The 27,606-nt window shown below is 43.6% G+C and overlaps 1 protein-coding gene across 1 annotated transcript in view; it reads right to left on the reverse strand.

Moving 5' to 3' along the window:
• Positions 1-1,087: 1,087 nt before the first annotated feature.
• The window catches only part of HLF (HLF transcription factor, PAR bZIP family member), a 32,897-nt gene continuing 6,378 nt past the window's right edge, over positions 1,088-27,606 (reverse strand). Inside the window, exons 3-4 of the mRNA XM_021555361.3 lie at positions 5,426-5,646; positions 1,088-2,609 (exon numbers count right to left, since the gene is read on the reverse strand). Coding sequence (XP_021411036.2) covers positions 2,394-2,609; positions 5,426-5,646 — 437 coding nt within the window. The 3' untranslated portion in view covers positions 1,088-2,393. The remainder of the gene's footprint in view (positions 2,610-5,425; positions 5,647-27,606) is intronic.

Genomic DNA, 27,606 nt, shown 5'->3' on the forward strand with positions numbered 1-27,606 from the left:
CCCTCCTGGCCCCTGCAGAGCCTTCTGCCCACCTTTAGGGAATAAATAACTCACAGCATTCCAGGCTCCTGCAGCACATGGAAACTCCATCTGCACCTTACAGGACACCCACAGGCCAGGTGTGCTCGTGGAGAAACACTGGAGAAATGCCAGCCATGCAAGGGTGTTTCTAATGCTGACCAAAAAGCTGAGGTCTCTGCAGCCATCTCCTCAAGCATGAATAGTGATTTAATGGAAACACAACCTTTTTATTTGGAAATAATGTCAGAATGCTTAGAAAACTGTGAGCAAGACATGTAGCACCGTATTTTCCTCACTGTTCTGATATCTGAGCTGTTTCTAACAAAATAATTCAGCTGGGAACAGATTCTAGCAGCAGATTGGAAATTATGTTAAGTGGTTTCATTATATATTATTTTTCTGCCATTATAAAATGTAATGTCCAATCAATAGTTGATTAAAATCCATGTTGTGCTTTGTCCCTGTTAAACAGTTTCTTTATGTGTTTCTGATGAAAAATAAAAAAGTCTCTCTTTTAGTAATATGGAAAATCCTGGAAAGCCATATTACTTCCATGAAAATTTAATTTAAAGCACAGAACATGCCAGTGTGCTTAAAATTATGGATTTTAAAGAAAAAGAAGAAAACAACAACCAACAAATCCCTAAGCATTTCCTTTCTATACAATAATGGAGAATATATCTTTGCTATATATTTTAAACATGGAATAGCTTTCTCTTTTTGCTATATATATGTCTTTCAAAATACATTGTCAGTATTTGTACTTGAAAAATACTGTACAAAACGAACATACTATAATTATTCTGTATAAACTTTATACATTTTATAATATCTATCCTTTTGGTCTAGAGTAAACACTTAGATTGATTGGATTAACCACAGTATATGACAACACCATCCCCTCCTGAAATACACCAGTGTCTCTTACATTCATTTTTCAGAAGTCCACTTTATATTAGAACATACATGTTCAAAAGCAGAGAGTTTAAAACAATGAAGTTCAGAACCATCAGTTCATGTCACACTCAAAACAACAACCACTAGGAAAAAATGGGCTTTGCAAACCAGTGACTTCTTCTAACTGAATAAAAGTGATTTTTTTTTTTTAAACAGCAAGATATAATCCACAGAAAATATATTACAAAACATGGGGGAAAACCAACTGAATTTAGGTATTTATTCAACTTTTAATCACAAAATGGAGTAACTAACTGAAAACAGAAAAGCCCCTCTGATTTCAACATCAGACCTGATTTGACGCTATTGAATTTTGTTCTCAGTGTCAGCGAACGATCCTGCTCCTTACACATGCACTGCCCCACGGCAGGGACACACTCAGCATGCTCATGGCAACGAGTCTGGGACTTTTTGGAACTCCTTGTTCAAGACATGGAGGCTGCTCTTGGGGAGGGAACCATCCCACGTCCACGGGGAACATCCGGGCAGCATGCACGCAGGATTATTGCTTCAGGTGCAGGCAGTGCAAGGTACACACGCTGTGCTCTACCAACAACTCCTACCTACCTACCTGGGGTCCGTGGAGAGAAAAGGAACCTTAGCAGCTACAGAGAAGCCATTATGGGGTCTATCATGAGTACAGCTAAACTCAGCCTAACAGCACTTTTAAATCTGAAGACAATTATTACCAAAACTTAAAAATACAACAAAAGCAATCTATAAATTAATAGTTCTGCAGTGTAGTACTAAATTATTATTTGTGCACTTTATTAGCATGTTAACTTTTCTGATTAGACAGACTTAAAACGATAGCTTGTTACTCTCGAAAAAAAACTCAGATCTACCTTTTTTTTCTTTTTTCTTTTTTTTTTTCCTTTTTTTTTTTGCAATTAATGCTGGGATCTTTCCAAGTAAATCAGGAGGATGGAACTGATTACGAGAACATAAAACCCCTACTCTGAAGCAGCACTGAAGGAAAAAAAAAAATATATATATAATAAAAAGCTTACTATGGCGGTTCTCAACAGTCCAGGTAAAAATGTGGCACCCTTTGAAGAGGGCTGGTAAAAATGGGAAGTGCTGAGATGCACACGCACACCCACAGCCACACACATGCACACCCACAGACACAGACCTGGGCACACACGTGTGCACACACACACGCAGGGACACGTACACGCGAACAAAAAGAGAAAAAAAAAAAAAAACAACAATAAACCAACATTAAGTCAGTTTTGTTTCTGCTTCTGGTAAAGTGCTGAAGACAGAAAGGTTGGTTTGGGTGTGGTGCTATCAAACAGGAAACACATTGTCCATCTAGTCAAATGCCAACCCGCGACAAAGAAAAAAAGAAAAGAAAAAAGAAAAAAAGAAAAATAAAAAAACCAAAACACCCCAGCTCCCCTGCCTCTGATTTACAGGGGGCCGTGGCGAGCTTCGTACTTGGCCAGGACGTTCTTGCACTTGCCCAGCTCCTTGCGCAGGTCGGCCACCTCCTGGCGCAGGGCCGAGTTCTCCTTCTCCAGGAAGGAGGCCCGGATGGCGATCTGGTTCTCCTTCAGCCGCCGCGCGTCCCGCGAGCGCTTCGCTGCCATGTTGTTCTTTCTGCGCCTGGCCCAGTATTTGTCGTCCTGCTCGTGAGACACACAGAGAGGCGAGCAGAGCTGTTAGATGTTGGTCAGAGCTGGGCTGCCAGCAGCCTCCGGACCGTGCAGCACGGCGGCGCCGGAGCTGCAGCTTGGCGTGGCAAATCCGCCCTGGCAGCGCGGCTGCCCTCACATGTTTCTGTCAAAATGTTTACACTAACCCCCTCATCCTCCTGGCAGGGAATTCCTGCGAGGAGAAGTGAAGCAATGCTCCGGAGGTACAATCCATCTCCCATCTAGGCTGACCCAGTTAGCACATCCACCTCCAGGAGCCGTGACTCACCCTGAGCAGAGGCCGCAGCAGCACCGGGTACCTCTGGCCCTGCTCAGCGCTGCTGGTTCCCTCTCTGTGCTGTTTTCACCCATTTCATCTACTGCTCCGCTCTTTTGTAATGTTCAAAGCACTCTACAGAGCCCCAAATGTTCCTGTCTGCACCACTGTCACCACAAGAGGATTCCTTGGCACAGTGATGATGGCTGCTCTGGGACCAACCACAGAGATTAGTGCAATAGGCTCTGGCTGTAGAAAAAAAACCCACAGTGGACAGAAATAGGTCCACTACTTCCTGAGGTTTCATAAACGAACACATTCCCAAAGTGTTATTCCTTAAGACTTGCCTCTAGATCACCTAACTGCATCAGTGTATCAAAGACTCGAAGTAACTACTGAATTTCACCCAATTTTCACTCTTCCAATGAAGTGGCCTTCAGCAAAATGGCAGTTTTCATGTTGCTTCGTAACTGAATTAAGTTCTAGCACTTTGGAACAACTCAGAAAATAGAAACCAGGTAGAATCTCTCGTGAAAACTTCCGTCCCCTGCAGAGTATGAGTGATGCAGCCACTCAGTGCTCAGACTCTGCCTGGCCAGGTCACAGAGCTCAGACTCCCTCTTCCTTCATCTTAACATGCTTCCATTTCCCTGCGCCGCTCCAAGGACCGGCACAGACCCAGCTGCTCCTGCGCTGCACTGAGCAAACACCCACCACTCCTGGGTGCTTCTGCCCAGCCTAATCCTGCTGCTCTGCACCTTCTGCTGCTGCACGAGGCAAAGCAGGAGCAAAACAACTGCTGGCAGGAGGGCTCTTGAACTGCTTTCTATCAGTTTGGCTCAACAAAGTGTGCAGGAATGCTGATCTGGAGCCAGCATTATCTCTAAATGGCTCTTCACCTGAACGTAGATGGGTCCCCATAAAATCCTCCAAAAAACCAAGCATGCAACAAAAAGCTATGACCTGAATCTTGTTTATAATTTCCCATCTCAATTCACTCCATAAAAATCAGCTTTAAGCAATTTATTAGTGTGCCACCTAGCCTTCATCCCTCTTTATTTTAACAAATTGCTATGGCAAATCCCTTAATCCAGGCCTGAAAGAGGTAAGGCTGGCATTTCCAAATCACATGCAGCCCAGAGACGATTGACTGCTCTAATCTGCTTACCCTCCCCCAAAACCCAGAGGCTGGTCCACATGCCAGGGCAGGAGCAGCACTTGGGTCAAGCACTCTGAAACGAGTCAAGGGCAAGTGATGGGATGATCCTGAGGGACCCTGAGCTCCTGCTTCACTCCTGTGCTGCACTGCTGGGCTCCACCTCTGGCCAACAGGACCTTTGCCAAAGCTTGCTTTGATGAATAAAGGTACCTGGGAGACGTGACAAAGGGAGAAACCCCAGCCATTTCTGCCAGCCGTGGGCACTGCAACCCAACAGGCAGCAGAACTTCCTCAGGTAAGCAACAAGGTGCAGGCAAACTTTTGCAAAGGAAAGCTGAGTGACAGCAACCTGAACACTACTGCAGCTGTGATTTCTGTGCTTTTAACCTGCACCACAGCATGCTCAGGGATAAAAATAGCTCATTTCCCTAATGCTATCAATCTGGTGCAAACACATGGCATCCCAGGCTCCCTGCACATGCAGCCAGGGATTCCCACTGACTCCAACAGGCTCTCAGGCTTGTCTCTTGGGGGCAGTAGCAACAGCAGAATGAAATTCTGCCCTGACTGCCTTTGATAAAAGAGAACCTCTTGGAAAGCACATTCTGGGAAAACAACTTCACAAATAATATTCAGAGTGTTTGATAACCTAGATCAGTTGATTGATTTTCCTGCTATCTTCATGCACTTTGCTCTTCACATCTCAGAAGCAGTGAGTGGCACAGACTCTTTCTTCTAAAATATTGATGTAGTAATGCATTTTACATATTGTATTAAAATACACCTCTCAGCAGAAAAATTCTTTTTTCTTCTGTTTTCCTATCACTTGTCTAGATTCTTTCACCTGGATTAGTGAATATATATTAGTGAAATAGTTTTTACTATAGTGTTCTCATTCATTATTAAACACAGAACTACAGCAACTTCCAAATACGACACAATATACTTCAGTATGTCATCAGGGTCCTCCATGCTCCTTGAAGGATTCACAGCCTGTGCTAAATAGACAGAGGATGAAGAAAAAGAAAACATGAATAGAGACAGGATGAAGAAAAAGGAAACATGATCGGGCTGTTTCATAAGTGGGAAATATGGGACAAAGCAAGCTTGTCCAAGGTCAAGCAGGAAGTTTCTAGCATACAAAGGAAATGAATATTGAGCTCATGAATTTCAACTGTTGCATAACTAATAAGGGACATCCTCCCTTCAGTCTCATCCAGTACCCTGAACAGTTTTATTCTACAGCAAAGTCAGATTTAGATGGAAAGATTTACCTCACACGACAAAACGGATTCAAGCTCCAAACCTGTACCTCAGTGAGGAACTGTCAGAGACCCTGTAGGAATCACCTCGTCACCAGTTCCAAATTACCTTCAGGTCATCTGGGATGAAGACTTTGCGAGCTTTCTTAATCATGGGCTGGGGTTTCAGCTCTTCTTCGGAGAACTTGCGCTTGCGAGGGTCGAACATCTCCTGGCCAGGAATGCTGGACAGAGCAAGATCTGCAGGGTCAGGTTCGTAGCCAACAGGAACTTGGATAGTCTCAGGATCAATGGGGCTTGGTGTGTTCCGGTTTGCTGGCAAGATCTGACCTACAGAAACACAGCATAAACACAGCTGGGTTAGAAAAAATATGTTAATTGTAGCACAGGTTTTTAGAAGATCTCTACGTATTTTACAAGCAATAATTATTTCAGCTTTCCCTTCAGATGTGGTATCTATGCGTACTAAATATTAGATTGTCCATTCTGCAAGGTGCATATTCTGACCCAGACATGCTCATGGCCTTTATATTCAGAATCTGTTCCTAACTCTGGCTGCTAATCTTGGACCTCCATGCACTATCACTGAATCCAACACTGAGTTGCACTGGCTGCAGGCAGAAGATACATTGCTCCCACCTGTACCACTCCATTAGGATCCCATCCTCAGGAACAGATCGTAAGTACTGTCATCTAGTTCAGATCTACCAGCACACTGTAACCCCTCACAGTTTTACCTCTGAAGGTATGTTTATTTTACAATCAAACAATGTACTGTACTTGCCATGAATAGCATCTCATGGAAGTGTACTTTCAGCTGGGCTGAAGCACTCCAAGGAGACTGCTATTTATTCTTTATGAAATCCTACCAGGGATATTCTAAAAGACAGCAAAGGAAACCAGCAACATGAAAAGCTACAATGATTCCTTAAAGATGCTCTGCAAAAATGAAGAAGACACTTAAGATGCTGCATTTCTCTTTTATGGTGTATAAAATCTAATAAAAAGGAGCATATCCCCAGAAAATTAGTGATATAACTCCCATTTTTCTCTATTTTATTTTAGATAAAGCCTTCAAGATCCTACAGCAGCAATTTGGGCACCATTCCCACTAAAAATCCAATTTAAAATCTCAACTAAAGGTTCCAAAAATAGGATCCCGAAGTCAGCTGCCTAAACATGGACTATCCCCAGGGGCAGAATTTTCAGAAGTTTTCACATGCCTCAGAAGTAGAAGCCTCACAGACTTCAGAGGGAGGCCTTCTGATTGAAGCAGATATGCTTTTATAATTTTGGCTATTTGCTAATTCACTTTGACTTTGGAGATGTGACGGCTTTCGTGACAACTACAAAAACATCCTGTGGCTGTATAATATTTCCTTACTTGTGCCCACATCTGCAATATTCATGGTGTAAAACAGTAAACATTACATGCCATTTCTAATTCCAAGGCCAGCATTAACAATGTAGTTTTTATTTTAATAATATGGGAAGCGCACGGAAAACGCACCGGGGGAATTGCACTGCGCAGGGCTCGCTAAGGGAGAGCTTTTGCAACTCCTATTTTAGAGCTGATAAAATCAGCTGCCAGGAAAGGCTGGTGAGGGCCGGGGAGAGGAGAAAAGGAGGATCAAAGTTATCAAAATATAGATGTGGCTGCGGGAGAGGGAGCAGGAGGAAAGGATGGCGTTGCAGGCGTGCCGCTGCAGAGCGCTGCCGCCGCGGCTCGGGATGCGCTGATGGAAACGTGGCTGTGCCCGTGTCCCTCCTTAATCCAGCCGGGAACTGGCGGTGCCAGCGGCTTCTCCTCGCTCTCCTCGGGGCCAGGAACGCGGCGTTTCCAGCCGCTGCCCCGTTAACACAGCCGGGAAGCAGCGGTGGCATCTCCCCTGCCCGCCCGCGTTTCGGCGCGGCGCTCCGGGATAACCGGAGGAGCAGGGAGGCTTGGCCAGCACCGGCTGTGGCTGTGGTGGCTCCTCACAAGCTTCATCCCTCCTGGAGCCAGCGGGTTTGAGTCACCTCCCCAGCCACTGTCACCTCCTGGCAGCCCTGCCGGCCATGGGGGCCGATCCACCGCTGATGGATGGATGGATGGATGGATGGATGGATGGATTGGTGGATGGATGGATGGATGGATGGATGATGGATGGATGGATGGATGGATGGTGGATGGATGGATGATGGATGGATGATGGATGGATGTGCTGCCACAGCCTTGTTTAAAGGACAAAACACAGAAAAAGCTCCTTGGGTGAATGTGTGCCCCACAGCAGCCAGGTATTCCTTACTGCAGACAAATACACAGATGTGTGCGCTTACAAATGGTGCACATTCTGTAATACAGATAAAAATTAAGCAAGACATCAGCTCTGAGTAGTTTTATAATATTTCTGGTGAGCCTGCAGGGTGTTTCTAAAAGTAAAATGGATTGTGAAATCTGGCCCAGCTTTCTAATTGTCCCATGTGAGTGCCTGCATTTAAATATCGCTGAAGTTCTTGATATACAGGATCAGTTTTAATACTGTCATTTATCTATAACATGCCATATTACACAATAACATGAGCTCTGTAGTCACTGGTCTCAAGAAATTTTACAATTTCACCCTAAAAACAGGGCAAAAATGCTCCTTTTAGACATGGGAAATTGAGGCATTGCATCTTAGCAATACAAGAGCAAAACAAAGAGTGATGCACCTCCACAGGACTCTGGGAGAAGACACGGCAGTCAAGGTCCTGCCTTGCCTCTTCCACGCACACATTTCCTCTCCCCTGCTTTAGGAAGCTCTCATGACTACAGACCTTACCCTTCAGCAAACACAAGAAATTCCAGTGCCAGTGAGAAGCTCATTCAAGGGAAATGCTGTTCACTAAAGCCTGAACAAACCATGTGTCTAAACACCGTCACGAGGAGCCCCAAGAGTGCTGCCCTGTGAGATATCCTACACCCACATGGCACACACACCTCTGCCAGTCTCTGTTCTGTCATGCTCCAGCAAATGATCGGCAGCTCCATCAAGAACAACAGACTTAATGTGGGTATCTCAAGCCCCAGGCAGAAAAACCAGAAATGCTTCGTCCAGCATTTTACATTGGGCAACTCCTGGCACCTGAGATCTTTTTATTTATTCTATCAAGTTTTGCCGAAAATGCAAGCCAGGAACCTGAATTTGTTAGTTTGCTGGCCAGTGGCCACGACATCTCTGCGGTGCTGGAACTTGTCACAATCCAGGAGGACGGCGTGGGCTGTGCTGGCCCTGGCTCCGCTGTCACTGCGGGAGCGCGGCCTCGCCTTACATCGCTCCCTGGGCTCCTCTCCACGGGTGAGCTCGGCACTTTCGCTCTGCATCCTCCTGCCAAATTTGTTTGGGGTGTTATTTTTATGCACTGAATTCCTCGCAATCAGAGGTAGGTCAAATAAGCACAGCAATCTGAATGTCATGTGCCCAGCAGCCGACTAATCCTCACATCAGCAAGTTTCCCAGCTGTCACAACAGCCACAAAAGGGCTGCTTGGAGGCTCCATGCAGGAATCGGCCAAGGAGGAAACCCACTCTGCAAGGTAAGGCCCCTCAGTGCCCAGCACCAGGAGCCAGATGCCTTTGCCAGGCTCTGCATTATTTAAACACTCTGCACTCACAACAGTGGCCAAATTTTCACAACAGTGAAGTGGCTGGACTGTTTAATGTGCTTAAGCTTTGTTCTCAATGGGGGCTGATGGCTGCCAAGAGTTTTGGAAAGAACTGAGCCCCTCTATTTAAGTTGCTGAAATGAGAACTCTTGAGTATTAAGCTCTTTTGGAAATCCAGCTGCAGAGCTCCACAGTGGTGGTGGTGGTGGTGGAAGCAAGCCGGGAACAATTGTTAATGGAAACTTCCCCTCATACCACCCTAGCGATGTGTTTCAACCATGGCCTGGAGAGACCACAACTGTGTCAACACTGGCCTTTGGTCGGGAGCCCTTCCCACTGACAGAGCTCCACTCAAGCAAGAAGGAGTGTGCCAGGACAGACACAGCTCCAGGTGTCCCCCTGGAAAAGGGACCAGCAGGTTTTGACAACCCCAGCAATTCTGCTGCCCTAACATCTTGCCTTTGCTTATGCTTTTGGTGTTGCTCTGGCAGATATTAGCATAGTGGAAAATTTTCCATAAAAAAAGACTTGAAAGAAAATTTGCTGTTCTAATCCTTTCAGTCATCGTCCTCCTCCTCCCAGCAGAGGTTGCCAGTGAGAAGTCCAATGTAATGACAGTATTTTCAGTGTGGTTTGTTTTTCAGAGAGAAGTGGACTGAGGTCATTCACTTGTGTCATCTAGGTAACCAAACTGCTGGTAAAAAAAAATAGAAGCTTTAAATTCCTTGCAATAATTAAAATTCACCACTCAAAAAGTATAGCAGCATTTTTGTATACCTACAAAACCCCAAATGCTGATCTGGTATCATGGGGAGTTCAATCACCACATCCTGACTCTCAATTTCCCCTTTTTGAAACATCCCACCTACCAGCTGTGCCCAGGAGAGTGAGGACGGAAATAACCTCTTCAGCTGCACTACTGCTTGGCAGACTTCTTATCTGTACTGCGAGAGGTCCCTGGCAAATTATGTGGAACACAATTCTGAATCATTCAACTCCCATAGAAATGTGTCTGATTTTCAGAAAATCTCCCTTCTCACAGCCCTTCTACACTACTCATCAGCTCAACAGCTGGCTGGAGAACAGCAGAGAGAAGAAGCAGAGAGGAAGAAAAGAGAGTGAAAATGTTCTAATCAAAATATTTTCCCTATTTTTTTACACACATTGGAGAAAAATAAAAGAGGAGTTTCCTAGTCAATTTATTAGCAGCCCAGAGATAAAACATGTGTTTGCTAATCATTTTTCTTTATATAAAACGGAAGGCACTTTGTGTGTGTCAGTCAGGCTCTGCAGCACAGTGGTTAAACTGACAGATAATCCTCACCCAGAGCTGCTCTAGAGCCCTCCCTCTATATTTTCCAAGCCATCTATCCCCTTGGCAGCTGGCCAGCTATTTGGGATAGTTCCTTTACTCCAAATCACAGCCTGTCCTGGACTAATCTGTCATCCAGATCTGCATTAACTCCTTCAGCCTCCAGGGAAAGTTCTCTCGCTGCAGAACACATGACAAGAGCACGGGGATCAAGACAGACAAAAATCCCCAGGGGAAGCAAAGTAAAAGGGGTATTCTGGAGGTCAAGATTAATCTAAGGACAGCATCGTGTCACGTAATCATTCCTCACCTACAATATCATAAGCAACCTTTTATCTATGCTATGTTATTCTCTGTAATTTCCCTGCTATTAGGATTGCAGTTGTTTTCCAGAAATGAAACCATTTAGGTGGATAGGACTAAAGCCACATGCTGGAATCCTCCTGCCCTCAACTGGAAGGACAAACCCAACCACTCTCTGCCTTGGGATGAAGAAGACACTTCACCTCTGGGTGTGTTTATGCAAGCAATTATAGGAGCTTTATTTTCTTCCCAAGCAACAGGAGATCTGTGTATTTTGATCAGGGCTCCAAGCTGGCAGGGACATTCCCCTATTCCTTATCTTACACAAATTCAACTCTGCTCAACATGGGTGACTGCAAACACTTCCTCAGAAAGAAGATCTCAACCCAGTGCAACGACAACATGATTTGCTGCTTTTAACACACACTACAAGACTGATACACTAAAGGGTTTTTAAAATGTGTACTTTTTGAAGATATCAGCATTGTTTACAAACCTTGTGCATTTACTTATGAAAGAATTGTCATCTCCCCTCTCAGCATTGCGTGCCTCCTGCTCTGGGCCTCTACAGTATTATTCCAGGCAGGACTGGTAGTCTTATTAAGACTGTCTAACACTTCCCATTAGAGGATGCCGTCTTCAGTTCCTTCAGCCTTTGCCAGATTTCAACCATTCTGTTTGAATTTCTTGAGCGCCAACTGTTTCTGCCAAATGGTTCTACAGTTTCCCGAAAAAGGTTCCACAAAAAATACTTTGTTTTGAACCTGTTTAAAATGTCTGGCAGACTTCTCACTGCAGTGTGCTAGTGGCCTGTGCACTGGAAGAGAGGGCAGCTCCTGGGTCAGTGTTACTTCAGAGAGCCACAGAACAGTTTAGATTGGAAAAGCCCTCCAAGATCATCAAGTCCAAGCATAAACCCAGCACTGCCAACTCCACCATGAAATTATGTCTTCAGAGCCACATCTACATGACTTTTAAAAACCTCCAGAGCTGTGATGCAACCACTTCCCCAGGCAGCATGTTCCAGCTGTGGGCATGCTCAGGCTGGAGGAGAAGGGGAGGATTTCACTGAGTGATGAGGACTCAAAGCTGAGAAGGTGGTGAGGAGATGAGGAAGGCGAGGATGACAGACTGGAAGCCAAAGATGAGAGGGAGGGACCCTGGAAGATGAAGGCGGTTCCAGCAAAGGCTGTGATGAATGCATTCAGTAGAAGAGAACAGGGGAACAGGGAAGGGAACAAAGGGAACAGGGCAGGATCAGCCTGTGCTGATGGTACAAATCCAGCCCCAGATCCCCAAATGCCACAGATTCTCTTCAACAAACACTGGCAAACCACCCTGTCCTCCTTCAGCTCCTTACAGCGAGGGTCAGTTGTCATCCTCCACTCAGTCCTACCAGCAGGACACTGTGGGGTGCTGTCAGAGCCATTCCTACTCACTCCCAATGTGCCTGTTGTAAGAGTGGGACATGAGAAAGTCTAGGTGGTCTTTTCCATTTGTTTTTAAAATTAAGTGCAAGAGCTGTGTAAGAAGTAGTCATGGTTGCAGCAATCTTTCAAGTTTCACATACTGTCTTACCTGGATTCTCTCCTCCTTAAGGAGACACTTGTTCCACCCCTTTTGATTTACCCAAATAAATCCATATAATATTTGCCATAAATTATTCCAACCTCCTCTAGAGGAACAATTTCAGGAGCTCCCTCCAGCACTGACAACTACTGCATCTGTGTGCTTCAGGAACAGCTTCTTCCCCAAAACACTCCCATGAAAGAAGGGGCAACACTTCTCTTTGTAGATGAAGAAGTACAGATATTTTAAATCAAATCATCATTCCCTCAGGTTAGCAAATGTTGCAGGCATTGGCTGCATTTCAGATGGGACTCTCATGGGATTCTGCAGCTGTGGGGCACAAGTGAGAGTCACCCAAGGTGTCACACTAGGCTCCTCACAGAAAGGGAAGCAAACACATGGTGTGACACATCCACAATATCAAATTAACTGCTTATAATGCTGCTGAAACTTTAAGCAAAGCCCAGTCTCCCCAGACAAAATCCTTTGGTCCTTCCTACCAGATTTTCCCTTCCCCTCCCGCTGTTCCCTGCATCCTCTCACATCTGCAGTAAATGAGGTCAAGATCCAAGATCCTACAGACAACCACTTCCTTCCTGAAATGGCCCAGATTCAGCCCAGAGCTGGTCTGAGCTCTGCAGGCAAAATGGGAGACGGGGAAAGAAGAGGATATAATGTAATTAAAGCCTGCATTTCCAAGGGACAGGCTTTGCTCTCCAAGGCTGCACACGTGGCCTTCGGCTGTGTGCCTGCAGATCTTTGAGGGACTCACTCACACTCCTCCTGTGGTCACCACGGAGCCAGGGAATCCCCTCTGCCCTTCAAAACAATAAACAAACCAACAGGAGGCACCAGCAGGTAAAACCTCCCACTGCATCTCCAGACCTCAGACTCGTCTATTCTGTAAGATCCACACTCTGAAAGCCCTTCCTCGGATTTAGCCTGCACAAAGGAAGCACTCAGGAGCTCAACGAGGCCTCACCTCTGAAAACAACCAGGAAATCCAATTTTTATTCCCTTCCAAACTATCCCTGCAAGGTGCCTGACAGTAGTTGCTCCTGGTCTCAAAAATTCCCTTGCAGAATGGTTACATGGAGGAACAGAGGGTTTGATTCTGCTCTCAGGACACTGAACAGGGATTTTAAAATTCTTGAAAAGCATGAAATCCACAGCATTCCTAAATGCCTTTCTGATTTTTCTGTAGGATGCTGCCTTCTTTACAAAGATCAGCCAAGATGGAATTCAGTGGGGACAGGGCCTGAAGAAGAGCTGCAGGGAAGAACTTTCACATCAGTATTTAATTTTAATTCACACTTGGCTTAGAAGCATGTCTCAGTTCAAGATGCTTATGTTCTCTGGTACCCCGGAGCTTCCTGACATCCTTTGGCATATTTTTGTTACCTGGAAATTCACATATAGCAAGATATTCCAAAAAGTACAGAAATTCTTTTCTTAAAGGGAAGAATCTAGAGAAGCATCAGAATTGTCAACCTGCTCTGAAGGAGACAAAACCATCCATTTTCCTTTCCTTGGACAATTATGTACCCAACTTTAATAAACCAGTAGATTTTAGACAAGCCTCTGTTTTAGGTAACATACAACAGAGTTACAGAATCACAGAGGTTGGAAAAAGTTTCCAAGATCATCAAGTTAAACTTGTGCCAAATCCCCACCTTGTCACCAGTGCAGAGCATTGAGTGCCATGTCCAGGCCATCCTTGGACACCTCCAGGGACTGGGACTCCAAACCTCCCTGGGCAGCCTCTTCTAATGCTAAACCACCCTTTCAATGAAGAAATTCCTCTGGCATCCAGCAAGAACCTCCCGTGGTGCAGCTTGAGGCTGTTTCCTCTTGCCTTGTTCCTTGTTCCCTGGGAGACCCTCCCCTTGCCACAGCCCCACCATCCATAAATGTGCCCTCATGAGGAATTCTGCTCAAAACAAAGCCAACACTTGTCCCCAGGATGTGTCTGTGCCTCTGCCAAAGTGCTTTTCAACACTCCACACCAAGTCAGTCCCTCTGCCATTGTCCTGTTTATTTGTCTATCTAGGACAGCACGCTCTCAGTAAACAGGTCTTGCAAAGAGCCCTCCTGTCATTCTGACAGCATATGCCACCCGTGACTCATGGATGTGTTACCCACTTCTGGTACCCAAGCCCTGTTTGCCTGGGTGTGTTATCAAACCATAGCCAAGGGAGATTTCAACTGGCATGGAAAAGCCACGTGAAACAGGTACATTTCCTCTGCCTCCCAATCAGCAGCTAATGGGGAGCCCAGGAGACAGACAACAGATGCTATCAGCAGCACTGCAATACATCCCTGAAGGAAAAGAGGTCACTGGGCAGAGTTACAGAACTTGAAAATCTCCTCTTCTCTTTTGATCTGCTCTGTGCACACAAATCTGAACTATCTGTTGCAGTCACTTTTTACTTTTTTTACATTTTACCTTTCACTAAAACAAGGCACGCTTTTTATGTGACAATTTATTGAGGGTGATTTGTATAAAATAATCACGTTTTAAGAATTACAGCTGCCAGAATGGGAACACACTGTTCCCATAATCTAAGTAAGGCTGAGTGTATTTTATTTTCTCTCTGCCTTAAATTAGGATCCCCTAATATGTTTTGGGGGAAAAAAAATTCCAAACAAACAGCAAAACCAAAAAAAATTATATGTGGGTTGTAACAGCCCAATAACTGCAAAGGTCTAACTTGCTTTTATATACTGGCTTTATTGCAAGGAGCACACATAAAGTGTGTGTGGTTGTAGATTTTTCTCTATTGATGCATTTATCTCCATTTATAAACCATACAGATGCATCAGGCCTGGGTAGCCTGAAAAAGGGAGACAGAGGAAGGAAGGGAACATGTAACCACTTAGGGAAAATTCCAGGAAAACAGGTTGTTGAATATGGATGCTACCCTTGTGTCTGCAACTGCTTCTTTACAGCTGCTGCATAAAACAGGTTTTGGTGGCATGTCAGATGCAGGAAAATCAGGTAACTTCAAAAAGCAAGCCAAATTAAAAGATATGAAGAACTAAACACTGGGCACTCATAAATTCACTTCTAAATGTGAGGGAGTCACTGAGCACCAGAAAAAGGCAAGAAACTGCTTTGCTGAGGAGCCTCCAAACCCAAAATGCCTGCAGAGACTTCTGTGCCTCCTAACAGAACTCGCACGAACCAGTCAGAGCAACATGCAGCAAAACCTTCCACTTAATCCTTCACAAACAGAGCCAGTGAAAAAGGTTCCTGATGGAATATCTCTTGAAGAAATCCTGGAATTGTAATACTTACATTCCTTCTTGTAAACTCCTCTGCAAACTGCCCACAGCCCTGAACTGAGCCTCTGAACACACTACTATGCATGTTCTCAATGCAACAGGCATGCTGAACTTGTGAAGATTGTGATCGATGTCAAAAATTAAAATGCCCCAAGACGCAAAATCAAAGCTCCATTTATTGCACAGCGCATTTACTGTGATGCCTTCAGGAGGCATGTCAGCAAAAGGGATCCATATGAGATTGCCCTTTCTTCTGAACACTCTTCCCCCAGTCCACAAGTAATGCAGATTTTACTCTTGCTATCACACACAGCATGGCTCTCCACTGCCAATTAATGACAAAAAAAAAAAAAATTAATGTGTTAAGTCAATATATTTTCAAAATTTAAATATGTTAAAAATAACATATTTAAATGTAACCATGAGGCCAGCATACACTGGCAAATCATTGATCAACTCTCTGCATATAGGAGCTTTTAAACATGGGAGTTGGCATTTTGTAAATGCAGAGGTATGGAGAACCACTATTTTGAGCTTATTTAGGAAGGAGGAAGGGCCCTTATCCCTGAGACCTTCTGTGTCTAAAACACTTAACAATTCATATTAAACACACCAGTGATTTACAAGCTGAGTCCCATGGAAGCAAATTGACTGCTTGGTTTCCTTTTTACACTGCTGGTCGTCCCATTCTCTGTAGAGACAGCACAGTATTTTGTTATCTAGGGATTTTGGGAGGACTTGGGGGACAGGACAGGACAAAATCCTTCATGGTCTTTCCCTCCTATTTCCAGGTCACTTGCAGAATTCTCACAGTGTGCCCTTGCTCAACACAGGATGGGGTCTGCAGGAGTTGGCCATGTGGAAAAAGGTGATTATTCTGTGTCCACATGGAAGGAGAAGCACTGGACAGCTGGAAAGCACTGCAGGCTGAGGGCAGCAGCAATTCACAGGCTTGGAAAATTATGTGGGCCTTACCTTTTACACTCCTGTTAACTCTGATTTTCATTAAGTAGGTGGTGTTGCTACAGCAACTGTCGTATCACATCATTTCTGCTGTCTCTGTCACAAGGATCATCTTATTTTATCTTAAAATCACATATGCAGCTTTTCTTCATCTATTCTAATGCCCTCTGTATTATACAAAATAGAGCTGTGTCATATAAATGTGGCTGTTTTTTTTAATGTAGCAAACCTTATGGAACATTTTTATTTGTTCTCCTTTTACAAATGCAAAAATTGGCACTGGCAGATATATGGTGCTCCAGATTTTCAGAAATAAATGAAGAGCTGGTCTCACAATGAAGATGTTTCATGCCACCTTTAATGTGTTCTCTCTACAGAAGCTAACCCTGTGCTCCTGTGCACCTCAGCAGAAGTAACTCATCTATTCACAGGTGAAACCATTCTGCTTCCTCATGGCCAGGCTATTTATGCCCCTGCATTCCACAGAACTCACACCCAGCTCAGAGCTGCTGCCCACCCACAACACAGCCCCAGCCCTGACCTGCTCCACCTGCAGCCTGGAACAAGCACCTACTGAGGCATAAATCCCAACCCAGCCTCACCTGGTTCAGAGGGTTTGTCCAAGCTGCTGGGACAAGGTGGTCACCCAGCTTTGCAGCTGCCTTGCTCAATAACCCCAGAATTTGGCTCTACCTCTTTGGCTTCCATTTCACTGCTGTCTTTGAGGTTCAATGCCCAAGCAAAACTCAATAAAATCCTGATGATGAAAGGGTCTTTTCCATTTTTGTTATTAACATGCATTCCAATGTGTGCAGTCACAGATCTTCCTTTTAAAAATATAAAAAGCAGTGTGGAACAGTAATAAATATTCAGATACACCCTTGGGCTACTCAGGAAACAAAATGAAAAACCCTACCTATAGTCAAAGGTTATTTCACAGACCCCTCATCCAGCACAGCTCAGACATCCAGATCAAGCTCTGCCACAGCCTAAGCTAAAGAATATTTAGATCTGCTTCTTCCTGAGCATTTCCAGCCACTTCCAAAACAATCAGTGCAGTCACCAAATTACACTTCAGTGCTCCAGACAGGTCCTGAGCAGATAGGAATCTGCCAGTGTGAATCCAACCTGTGGGCAAGGACTGTATCTAGTGCATCTGGTTAATGGCCATGTACAGAATTAAAATATCAAACAATCTTCTGCTCCTTCAATTGCTTTGCAAACTTCATTTCAGTGCCCCTGGTACTTGACAATTGTTCTTGAGTTGATTTCCCAGAGAAATGAGCTTTCTGCAGTCCTGCTGTGCACGTCCGTACAGCCCCCTCCCAAAAGCTTGGGAAATTGTTGGCCAACTTCCAACAAATTTGGCAGCAAGGCATCCACAGGCATTCCAACAAGCTTTGTGAAAACAATGTAAATGAAAGAAGCTCTTCCCTCCCTGGCTGCAGGAGCCTCATTACACACCAGAGAACTCCACTGCTCATGCAGCCAATTCCTTGGGCAGGAGGTAGGAAAGAAAAAAAGAAAAATATTCACCAAGTCACTGTTTGGAATAGCAGTCAGGAAAGCCATTTCATCCTCTTGTTCTCTACTGGAATTGAGAATATCTCTTCACTTTATCCTACCCACTCATTTACTATTTTCAGTAATCAAGAGCAAAATTATTTGTTTCACAACTGCACTGTCACTTGACAATCCCTCTGAATTCCAAGCAGACACATCTGGTATTGATAGCCAGCAAGCAGCCATGCACATGGTCTGTCTTAAAAATCAATGCAGAAGACAGTCAGATGTGGACAACCCAGCTGTCTGCTATCATCTGAGCATTTATTTATTCTTATAATATGTACTGAAAACCAGAACTCTACTAGAAAGAGCTTTTTTATATTATCCCCAGCACTTATTATGCAAGCAATTTAAGCCTTCCAACCAAGACACAGTAGGAGTGTTTGGGAATCAACAAATTTGTTCTGGCAGCGATGAAACATTCATTATTGGCTTTGAAGTAAGGAGAGGTTGGGCTGGAGTGGGGAATTTCTTTTATTTTCCTAAGAGTATGTTAAAATGTGGACAAAACGCTGGTTGAGGTATGCTGGGTAGGACTCAGCTAAGAGTCAGAATGCTGCAGATTTATGCTGGAAGCTGCCTGTCTGTCCCAGCTGAGGGATGCAATCCTGGTGTGTTTTTAGTGTGTAAGAAATCCCCTCTGCCCCTCTCCCCCCAACTCTCCCTGCTGCTATTGCCATATTACACACCCACAACTACTCAGGCTTGGGGAAGAATGGGTTAAACTTAGCAAAGAAAAAAACAAGATAAACACCTTTCCTCTTTCCACTTAACTGGATAATTGGTGAGCAGGAACCTGCTTGATGAGTTTCAGCAGCTCCTCGAGATCAGCCAGGGCTGTTTCTGAGAGAGGCTCAAGCTGCCAACTGGATAAACACCAACAGGGCACCCCTTGCTAAGGCTTTTGATAAATAAAATTTTCCAGAAGGCAATGAAGCAGTTTGTATTCCAAAGATCCATCCAAACCCAGTAAGAGCAGGGAGCTGAAAAGGCAGAGTATTTTATAGATGGTATATACATAAAGCTGTCTAACAGTCAGAATAAATAGATGAGTTTAAAAGAAAAAAAGAAGGACTAAATAATTTCTTCTGCAGTAGAGAGAGTGCAAAAATAAAATTTAAATGGATAAATTAACAGGTTCTGTCCTAAGAATTTAAGGAGCCAAGAAAATTCTAGTCCTGCTCTGTACAATCCTCTGGGCATATTACTTGATACCATTTATCTATGATGCAAAGATTTTATTCAAGTACTTAGTGATTTTGAGTCCAGCTGGCTGAAATAAAAGTATGCAAGGATTGATTTTCACATAAGGATTATCTTGTCCTACCTGTATCAGATGTGTGTGCAAGCCACGTGAGTTAAAAAAACCAAAAACAAACAGAACCAAACCCTGGTAAAATCTTGTAATTACAAACCAGTCCCAGCTGTACAATCACCAAAGCAGCCCCTACGGCAATCACTGTACATATTATCATCTTCATTTCTGTTTATTCACATCAGTGTTTCCATTAACTCAACACTACAACTGGCAAATAGGCATTTAGACATGCTGGGTTTTAAGATCAAGACCCAAAGGTCTCCCTTGCTGAAGCTCTGTCAGTTGACTCCAGATGACAGCCTCACCACTGGCCTTCCTCCCAGATTCCCTCTGTTCTGAGGATGCAGGAGAGACTGAGAGGAAACAAAAATATATTTATATCCTAAACAACAACATATAGATCTGGGGAAATCTATATCTATTTCAGCTTTGCTAATGTTGATCTGTTCAGACACAGCTCAAAGTTTTTGATAAAGTAACCAAAACCTCACAACTTAAGGCTTAATACCATCCATCTAAACCAAACCAACCAAACTCCTCCACACACACTGGAGGAGCAGTGTCCCTTTGGAAGATGCCAGGAACTGCCCCTCAAACATTGTCCCTTGTCCTCATGTTTTTACCCCTTCCCCAAGCATTATGTCTTTTTGTACTACTTTTTCATACAAGGATGCCCTTGGAGATGTTGGGGTTTCAAACCCAGAGCCAACTTTCCAAAACACACTGCATTTTAAAAAGCCCATTTTTGTTTCACAGAGAAATAAAAGAGCTTGCATCATAAAGCCTTTATCCCCCCCTAAACTCAAAGCTTCCCATACAGTTAAAAATCAAATCCAGCTTTATTTTCCTACATGACTCAGGCTGCATGCAAACAGCTTCTGAAGAAGGCAGCTTTGGGGGGAGGACAGAACTGAAGGAAGAAATGCAGAGAAAAAAAATTCTTATAACAGCACACTCCTATTTTCCCAGGACATTTGTGAATATTTTCATTTGAAAGCTAGAGGAAAGCCACCCCCTTCCACCCCAAAAGAAGTTTTAAATATTATAAAGACACACAAGGACACACTTTATTATTTTAACAATTACTGCTATTTTCAGGGCTCCAGCACAGTTACTTCCTTCCATAATTGGACTTCAATCAAACCCTAGTGAAGCTTTTGATCTTGGAAAGAGTAACAACACAGCTCTGTTATCAGCACAGAGGGGGGAAAAGAGTAGGACATCCAGCATTTTTCAATAAAAGAAAGTTAATTGCTTTGACTTATATTTATCAAAGGTCACAGCTACAAGTTCTGAGTGCACACACATAACAGCGCACACTCAGAAATCTCATACAGACTGGACAAAGTGTTGGGATTATACTATCTGTGTGCATTTAAAAAAAAATAAAATAAGAGAAGAAAAAAGCAGCAAAACAATGCTAGATTACTATCCAAATATACCCCAGTGGATGTCCTGCCAAAGAGCAAATATGTGGCTGTAAGCTCCAAACTGAAATAAAAGCTTGGCCAGCAGCCCAGAGCTTCACTGTATTTTGCTCAGCCAGCCATAATCTGGCAGAACAGAGTGAACACATTTGCAGCCACGTGATGGAGAAGCCCGTCGGGCCAAGCTGATTTCCTTGTGTTGGTTAAATGTGATCTTCAGACTGTACACACCAGCAGCTTGGGGAAACGTGAGAAAGTGGAAAACAACCAGCCACGGGCTGAAGGGCAGCAGAAAAAATTACTTGAGGAGTTTGCTCAAAGGTTTGGGCTGCCAGTGGTGGATTTTAATGAGGTGTTAACTGGGCTCCCAGGCGTTCAGCTGGATCTCCACTGGAGTTACACACCACCAGCTCCTGCAAGGATTCACATCCTCAGAGAACCCCGTCTGGAAAAGGCACTGGAAATTCATTGTTGGGATAGGATTGAGAGTTACCCATCAGTGTTTCAAAAATGCAAAATGCTGAGTGGTTTTAAGTCCACACTGAGGAGACTCAGAGATGCTCAGGTCTGCCAGGATGTGGCCCAGGATGGATGGTGCACATCCCATCAAGTGAGACAGAACTTGGCCAAAGGATTCAACCTGAAAAACAGGGGGGTAACAGCTGTCCCCATGATCAGGTACTGTATTTTGACAGTACAGATAATAATGTTTTTAAATGAATGATTTAGGGACAGACAAACAGCATCCCTGGCCAGTGTCAGAGCTGCACATGATCCCTGAGAGCAGATTACATGTGGATGCAGAAAGAAAAGCCCCTAGACACAAGCCTTCAGAAGTACATCCCTGCTGCAGATAAGTGCAACTTGGCTAAAGCAGTCACCAGAGAACGTAAGAAAAGTGAGATTTGTTTACTTTCTAACAGAAATAAATTGATAAACCAGACACGTGCAGCACCTGGTGAAATCAGAGACGCACACGAGTTGACAATTACACTTCCAGCTCTTTCCTTCTCCTTGGCTAATGACTCCTTTTCACGTGTTCAGAACAGCTTCCAGACAGAGACTACCACAATTTTCAACAATGACATCAACCGTGTCGCACTGAGAAAATTGAGCAGGTAAGAGACTGGAAAAGTGCTTCTTAAACCTGGTGATGAGCATGGTCCAGCTGAAAGATCAGCCCTTCTGAGGGCAGCCACGTGATTATGGATGGATCAACATCAGCCCTTGCAACCTGGACAATCCATGCCCTGATCTTTTAAGTGCCCAGGCACCCACAGACAAGGTTTCAAGCAGATACCCAAACCACAAGCTGTCCCACATGTGTTACTGAAGGCTTGTGGTTTAACCTCCTCAGAGGGCAGATATGCAGGTTAACTTTAAATATGCTGCACTCTTCCCTAAATCTCTCACGTAATATAGAGTTGACTGATGCAGGTGCTCACGAGGTCAGCTTCCTGCTCTGTTTTATTCAACTGGTGTTGCTCTCAAAAATGTTCTATCACTCCAGAAACAATTCTGAGAATGTTCTACCACTCTAGAAACACCTTCACCTGGTGAGCAAAAAAAAAGCCCTGTGGCTTTTTGCCTGTGTGAGTTGGTAGAGTAACACACATTAACAACACATGGCTGAGGAGCATGACACAGTCTAGATATGTGATTTATTAACCTGATCTATTATTTATGCTCTTCCAAGAGAATCAATCTTCACTACAGGCAGAAACATAACTCCTCAGTTTTCAGTGCACAGCTCTTTATACAGAGGGCAGGCTCCTGGCTGGTGACAAAGGCCATGCTATGGTCAGTCCCTCGTGACTGACCTGCTTGGGTGGCTCAAGTCCCTGGAAAAGTCTGGAAAACCAGAGTAGGAATTACACTCCAGTACTCCAAAGTATATGTAGTTTCACTTCCCAAAGTCTTCAACGCTCTTGATTAATCAGAGCAGTGATCACCCAGCTGGACAGAATTGTGATTCTTTAGTACTCCACCCTCACTCAGCAATAAGCAGAGAGAATTGGGCTGTCTCACAGGGCAAGCCCAGTGTATAAAAAGGATACACCAAATCAAATTATCTCAGGATGAATGCAGCATCAACAACAAAACGCCAAAACCACTGGGCAAACATATACTACTGTGAAAATTTTACTTTGACATTGATATGCTGCTGTGGTATACTTCAAACAACAGTGAGCTCCGCACTTGCAGTTATTTCAGATCTGTATCTGCTTTTTCACTCTTTGGGGAAAAAAAGGCAGACAAAAAAAAAATTGCAGCGTTTCCCAATAAACTTTCCCCAGTTTAATCCTGAGGAAGCAGAAAGAAACTCTTAAGTGTATTTTCAAACAGTTTTTTTCTTTTTTAGAAACCTTTAATATTGCAAATGCCACAGCCAGACCAAACAAATTCTTAGAGCTCAGGTAAGTGTTACCTTACAAGAAACGGTACTAAAATGTCTTCATGCTGTGCTGGAAACAGAATGTAGGGACACAGAGAGGCTCTCTCAGGTTTGTAAATGCCCTACCAAGGATGTGTTGGGCAAGAGAGAGCAGGGAAGTCCACCCAGCAGTGCTGCATTACACCGAGAGTGGCTTGTGTCACTACAGCTCTATCCCGACACACCCATATTTTACAGCACAAAATGTACTGTACAATTCACAATGCCAAGAAACTCAACATATCTAATCTGGCAGAAAAAACGAAGTCATATCAGGTTAATCCAATTCTTAAATTGCACAACTTTGAAAAGCCAATAGCAAAACAAATCTTCCTCCTCACTTGTGCTCCCGCAGCCCTCCTCCCAGCACACATACCCTGCCACGACCTATTTTTCCTCTTCGATCCCTCATTTTTATCCCACTCTCACTCGCCTCTCCTTCTCTGACTCCTGAGCTCGCTGCAGCCCAGACCCTGGTGGCAGGGTGGGAAGTTTCCCAGATTAGAGCCAGCCAGCTCCGTGTCCAGTGCGGATTGAGTGGCAGGATGCACGCACAAGTTCACTTGGATGCACACCCACATGTGACACTGCAATAATTGTGATAAAAGCCATCAAATCTGAACTTAGATCACTGCAAGGTAGTTCCAAATGAGGCAGCAGAGCTGGGGTGACTCTGCTGAACAAAAGGAGAAGGATACAGCAAGGATGCATAAAGTTGAGAAATTCTTTCAGTACAATAACCGTGCTTGGCTTCAGAGAGGACCAAGACCATTCCATTGCTGGGATCAGAACTTTCAAGATCTTGCTTACAAACCTTACAGCTCATTCTCTTTATAAATGAAACCCCAGGGTCTCATCTAATCACAGAACCTCAGGAGTTCCAAGGAAGAAGAATGGCAGAAAAAGCTTGACTCCCCTCCCTCCAACACACACTAAACCAATTAAATTTGGTTTCTTGCAGATTCTTTTCTTAAAGTGAATTGACATCTCATGGTGTCTAAAAGGGTGTCAGCTTTTCTAGAAGCATTTCACACTGATCAGGCATTTTGAAGGTCTTATTTACCTTTTCTGATGTAGAAAATGCACATTTGCATTACTCTTCCTGCTCAGCAACACATTCCCATCCTATGTCCACTCATACATCCACTCATTTATTTTCATGAAATTTTAGGACTGTAATCAATTCTTCAAAATCACAACTTTTCTAGATTCATTTGGTTAGAATCTGCCAATATAATCAAAAGCCAGCAAGCAGGAACAGGCAAGAGGCCATACACTCCTAGCATGACCAGTTTTGGTTTGTTTTCGTAGAAAAAAGATAACAAAAATAAAATACCCCAATGCTCATCTCTCACAGCAAGCAAATGCTGCAGGAGTTCCGTGCCTAGAAGGGCCAGTGCCCCAGCTGCAGGGACTGCAGACGTCACCAACATCCATATTTCCACTGTGCAGCACAAAGAGAGGCAGCAGTGATTGCTGCAGGGCCCTTCAAATTCAGTTTCCCCCTCTCTGTTGTGATGAGGAAGATTTGGGTTTGAGTGCTTAGTTCCTACTTAATAAGCATTACTAAGGCAAGAACACAGCTGGTTTTTTTAAACAGATTTCTTGGTGGAATAAGACAAATTTCCAAATGTTGCAATGGTGAGTGGGTAAAAATGACTGAATTGTTTTAAGTCATCTTCCTGCTTCAGCACAAGTCTTGATCCTGTCCTTTATGTTCTGCAGCCTGGCACAATGTGCTCTTCTACAAGAAGGTTTGGTGCTGTTATTTCAATAATCTTGCTGTTCTAAAAGCATTGATTGCTCCATTAAATGCATTTCTGCAGTATTTTGTGCTTTTAAGTTTCACATTACTGTTCCTCCATTTTTTCCAAATGCAATTCACAGTTTCCTTCCTCCCCACATTTAGTTTCTGTTGAAGTGCTTTCACCTGTGCCATGAGTGCTCCATGACCAGCTCACCTCAAAGACACCAGTGGCCACACAGACATTAAGTAAGGAGGAAGGCCTTGCAAGTGTTTTAAATAAAACTTAGGATCCAGACAGCGCCACACTAATTAATTGATCTTGCCGTGCACAGAGAACCCCGCTCATTCATTTGTTTATTAAATTCAGGAGAACCAACCAGTTCTGTAATGAATTACTTCAACTTTGACCTATTGTCCATAGCCATGTTCCAGAACAAAGAATTTACAGCAAGCTGAGCTCCCTAAGGCTAATTGGAAAAGAATGCTTCTTTTTAAACCATTCTCCATCTTCAACAAATCTTTGCCAAACTGTATTTTTGCCTCTCTGCTTTACGACTACATATTTAAGGATGACATTTGTTACAGGTGCGTTATTGCACCAGTTCACTGTAGCTTCTGCTTGCAGGAAACTCATACTACTGCACCATCTGCAGGTTCCTGTTTGGAGTAGTGATCTACATTTGTGTTCCAGTTAACAAGGAGCTGGGTTTTCTGGAACCCTAATGCAATTTGGATTTTTTTATTTCTTCCTACAACAGCCATACACCAAAACAAAGACCTCCAAGATGTTCAGTGCCTGTTTTCATTAAATTGCAAGTAATATGAGCAAGAGAATAATGCCAGTGGGATGAAGAGCTAGAGCTGTTTCTCTCCAAGTTGAGCAGAGAACCCTGAAGCAAGAGCTTCCCACATCAGAGGACTAAGCAATGGTGTTGGAGGGTGCACAATAAAATCCGGCCCAAATTTAGCCCTGGCAAAACTTCATTGAGAGAATGGCATGGGGAAGCAGAATTGTGTCAGAAATGTGAGAGGCTGAACAATATTTTGTATTTGTTTAAAACTTGATGGATAGCACCTCAGTCATGCAAAGCTGAAGTGCTGTGAAGAGAACCAGAATAAAAGGAAAAAAAAAAAAAAAGAAATGTTGCGACACATGCTGCCTTACCCACCTGTGTTAGCTCTCCACACCGCAGCTCTCAACTCTCAGGACAAAATTCAGCTTTGTGATAAACAGAGAGCTTCTTTATGACCATTTGTTCATTAAAAAAAAAAAAAATACTATACAAGCTACAAAAAAACCAATTTGCCATAAAGTCATTTTGACACAATTGTGCATTTTACACTTATTTTCTATACCAAGTGATTATATGCAACTTAGTCCATTAAGTGGAATAGATGTGAGGTTTAAGTAAATGGTTTCTTACAGAGCTTTCATTATCTACTTAAGATCAACCCACTGTTTATCTTGAAAATAACTTAGCCGAAATATTTTTTTCTCATCACCAGTCTTCTGTGAAATTCAGACAAAATATTGAAAATATATTTTATTTGTTATGAAAGGAAGACTAAACAAAAGGAAAAAAAAATAAACCTGTGCTCAAGTTTTGTGTGATATAAATGCTAAACAGCTCCATAGTGTTCTGCCAGGCAACCAAACGATTTCATAATGCACTAAAGTCCTTTTTACTGATGGTGACTAAGTCCTTTCATCCTGTGAAAACTCCACTGGCCACTGAGAGCTGTTACCCCCCCCCCCAAAAAAAAAAAATTCCAGAAAGATGAATGACAAGAGAGTGAATGGTGACATTTTGCTGCTCCACCTGGGAGGTGACAGAGAGCAGTCAACAAGCTGCCTACCTGCTGAGCAATAGAGAAATCAGGGAGACCACATGAGGAGCAAAGTACTTATTGCTGAGATTAATTGGCAGAATCTGGCCACTGCAGCTTCCACGATTGCCAATTTGCTGTCATGAAAATATGTAGAGATTGAACAATTTAATGTGTTTCCTAGTAGCTTCATCTAATCAGATAATAGTGGTGTCTTTGTATACATCTCCTGATGAGGTCTTGTCTCTTGACTGTAATTTTTTGTTTTATGAAAGACTTCAGGGTGTACCCGCTCCTCAAAAAAAAACAAATCACTGCACTGAGAACCAATCACTCTGCAATGCACTTTGAGATGGGAAGCAAAGCTCTGAAAAATACATTGTACCTTCCTAAGTAAGCCTGACACTCGAGACATCCTTGAAGTATCTTTATGGGGACAAAAAAAACCTTCCAAATCCTAGGTATTCCCTGTGCTCTCTTCCTAAGTCTGGATAGCACTTCCTTGCACAAGGAGCCTGTACAGCCTCACACCCGAGATTATTTCATGCTGTTTACTGCTTCAACTCCGAACTAAGTTCAAGTTCTTTCATGCAGTCAAACAATTATTTAACCAATAATCAACATTTAACTGTGGTGAATATTCAAATTAGCTCTCTTGAAGGAGACACAGTGTTCTTGCTTCCAGCATTAACAAGCCTGTGCGTTCAGCACTTTTTCCCCCCCTCCCCGTTATCATGTGACAGGCTATTTTTAATATTTGCCTGGATGTATTTTGCATCTTTCTTTGATGCAGCGAGCAGTTTTGTGAGGTTTGCCGGCGGACTGGGCTTCCTTGGCAGCGGAGCTGGGCGCAGTTCTCATGGTTCTCTGTCCATCCTGGCACGGTTCTCTGTCCATCCCAGCGTGGTTCTC

Source organism: Lonchura striata, chromosome 18 (assembly GCF_050655825.1).
Source record: "Lonchura striata isolate lonStrDom1 chromosome 18, ASM5065582v1, whole genome shotgun sequence".
Lineage (NCBI taxonomy): Eukaryota > Metazoa > Chordata > Aves > Passeriformes > Estrildidae > Lonchura > Lonchura striata.